The sequence below is a fragment of the Dysidea avara genome, chromosome 7 (genome assembly GCF_963678975.1).
Source record: "Dysidea avara chromosome 7, odDysAvar1.4, whole genome shotgun sequence".
NCBI classification, from domain to species: domain Eukaryota; kingdom Metazoa; phylum Porifera; class Demospongiae; order Dictyoceratida; family Dysideidae; genus Dysidea; species Dysidea avara.
Window position 1 is genome coordinate 10,502,751 of NC_089278.1, and position 2,282 is coordinate 10,505,032.

At 41.4% G+C, this 2,282-nt stretch overlaps 1 protein-coding gene across 1 annotated transcript; it reads right to left on the reverse strand.

Annotated features, from left to right (window-relative positions):
- Window positions 1–2: 2 nt before the first annotated feature.
- On the reverse strand, window positions 3–2,090 carry LOC136260143 (uncharacterized). Its single transcript, XM_066053769.1, has one exon. It carries the CDS (start codon window positions 2,088–2,090, stop codon window positions 3–5), a length of 2,088 nt encoding a protein of 695 aa, XP_065909841.1.
- Between the last annotated feature and the right edge of the window lie 192 nt (window positions 2,091–2,282).

Sequence of the window (2,282 nt, forward strand, 5' to 3'; positions counted from 1 at the left end):
ACTTAGGAGTAGTCCATTGCAAAATGATATTTAGAGGACCTATCTTCATCCTTATAAGGATACCACATGATATAGTTAGTCCCCCAAATGTTGTTGAATATGTTAAAGGAGAAACCATCATCTACCACTGGTGTGGCACAAGGGGTAGGAAAGGGAGTGGGAAAGCCCACACAACACAGACTAGTATCATCTGACATGAATGTTAACTTGGGATTGGTATATGACACTGACTGGCTAGAGTGCAAATGTCGACTGCCATTTTGTATCACTGAGTCTATGGGTACTTGTGAGTCTAGTTTGGTGATGTACATCTTAGCATCATCCTTTAATGGAGGATCAAAATAGAAAGATAAAGATTCTGGTAACCTGGTGGCTGTCTTGTTGACTATGAATAGTGCCATACTCAATGTAGTTTCATTACCAATGCTAACTTCAAGCCACATTTCCTCTGGGGCTCCATAATCTGTTACCAGCTGTGAAGAATTGAATACTAGTTGCAGTAGAAAGTTATACTCCATGCTTGTCTTGTTTGACTTGCTCCACAATCCTTTAACTGATGGTGAAGTCATTTGAAGTGAGGACTCATCCATTCCAAATTTCCCAAAATCCATGTAAACCCAATCAGCGGACATGTAAAGGTACTGGGTAAAGAATGCATCATAACTTTTATCATCAAAGGTTTGATAAACTACTTGAGCCAGTGGGTGACCATGATCAGCCAGTGACCCTGTTGATACTCTACTGTCATTGAACAATACTATACTACCAGTGGCTGGATCAAACTGTATACTAACGGTACCTCCTTTTACTGATAATAAAAATACTGCAGACATGTTTTTCTCTGGTGAATAACCATCAGTAGACATAAACCCATTAAAATGAAGCAACTGCAGTTGTGATTGTATTTCTGTTAGTAATGGGTGGTTGGTGAGTGCCTCAAGAGCATAATCAATTCCCCAAGTTCTTTGCTCCACCCATGACTTCACTATATCTTGGAAATTTGATGTATTTAAGTGAGAATAAAATGCTTCATTGTCCCAATTACTCCAGTCATTTAGAAACTTGTGAACATCTTTACCCCAAGTATGTTCACCACTCTTTATCAGCAAACGTGAAAAATTTAGGATACGAGCATCTTCTAAATAAAGAGATGCTGATAAGGGTATCAATTGTTCCCAGGTTTTGAGGATAGCATAAAACTGTTGGGTCTTCAGAGGGTCACTGGCAGTACCATGAATCCACGTGTCCCCAATTTCTCCACTAACAATTGGCAGACTATCTTGATGTTGCATTAACTCTAGTACAAATGAATCATAGTCTGAAGCACGAATGGTAGCACCAGGGAATAGTCCCTTAAGTGTTGCATAGTTCTTTGTTACCTCCAAGCTGGATGGTGGTCCGGAGTTGTCAGTTTTGATGGCAAAAGCCAGAGCATGAGACATACCAGGCACAATCACCATACTATCTAGTGCTGCTCCTTTACTACCACCATATCCACCAGGGTGCCACATAGCCAGTATCCTAGTACTGCTAGTATTATGTTGCCACTGGAACACCGTGGGTACTGCTGGGGGCATGCTAGCTGCATTGACGCCAACTGTGATGGCCTTCACACCAGCATTCACCAGTAGTGGTATTATTGAAGATGTCATTCCTGGAACATCTCGCTGGCTCATTGTGATAGTGTGCGGCCTACCAAGTTTGTCATCTAGTCGATGTGTGAGGTTTATAGCCACATCAATCATAAAAGGCTTCAGCAGATATTCTGGTTGACTGTTGAAGGGGAAAGCATGCCAAGTGATGTCTCCTCGTTTTACTGCATCAGTGAAGCTGTTTTTAGCTTCATCACTGGGACAACGAAGACCCATATTGGATGGGCAGTCCAGATATAATGACACAAGGTAGGAATGAGTCGTAAATACTAATCGTTCCTCTCCACCAAGTGCTCGTAATGATTCTGCTACTGATATAGCCCGAGGAAAGAACACATCGAAGTACTTGTTGATGATAGCAGTAATGTTATCTGCAAACCCAACATCCAAGTGACACGAGGAGATCAAATGGATAGTGGTAATGTTCTGCTGCAACATCCATTTATGCTTGTCAGAGATAGCATCTTCACCTGCAGAGTCTGCGGTACTAGTAGCTGATAATACAGCGACAAAGAGTGATAAGAAAACTTTGAAGCTAATTCTGTGCGAGCTATTACACGAAAACATTGCAGCAAACCACTGCAAACTTTGGCACTTGTACTTTGATCCATTCTAATCAATGCACATTAT

Excerpts from the sequence above, each read along its gene's own strand:
- LOC136260143 (XM_066053769.1), bottom strand. The coding sequence starts at position 2,090 with ATGTTGCAGCAGAACATTACCACTATCCATTTGATCTCCTCGTGTCAC.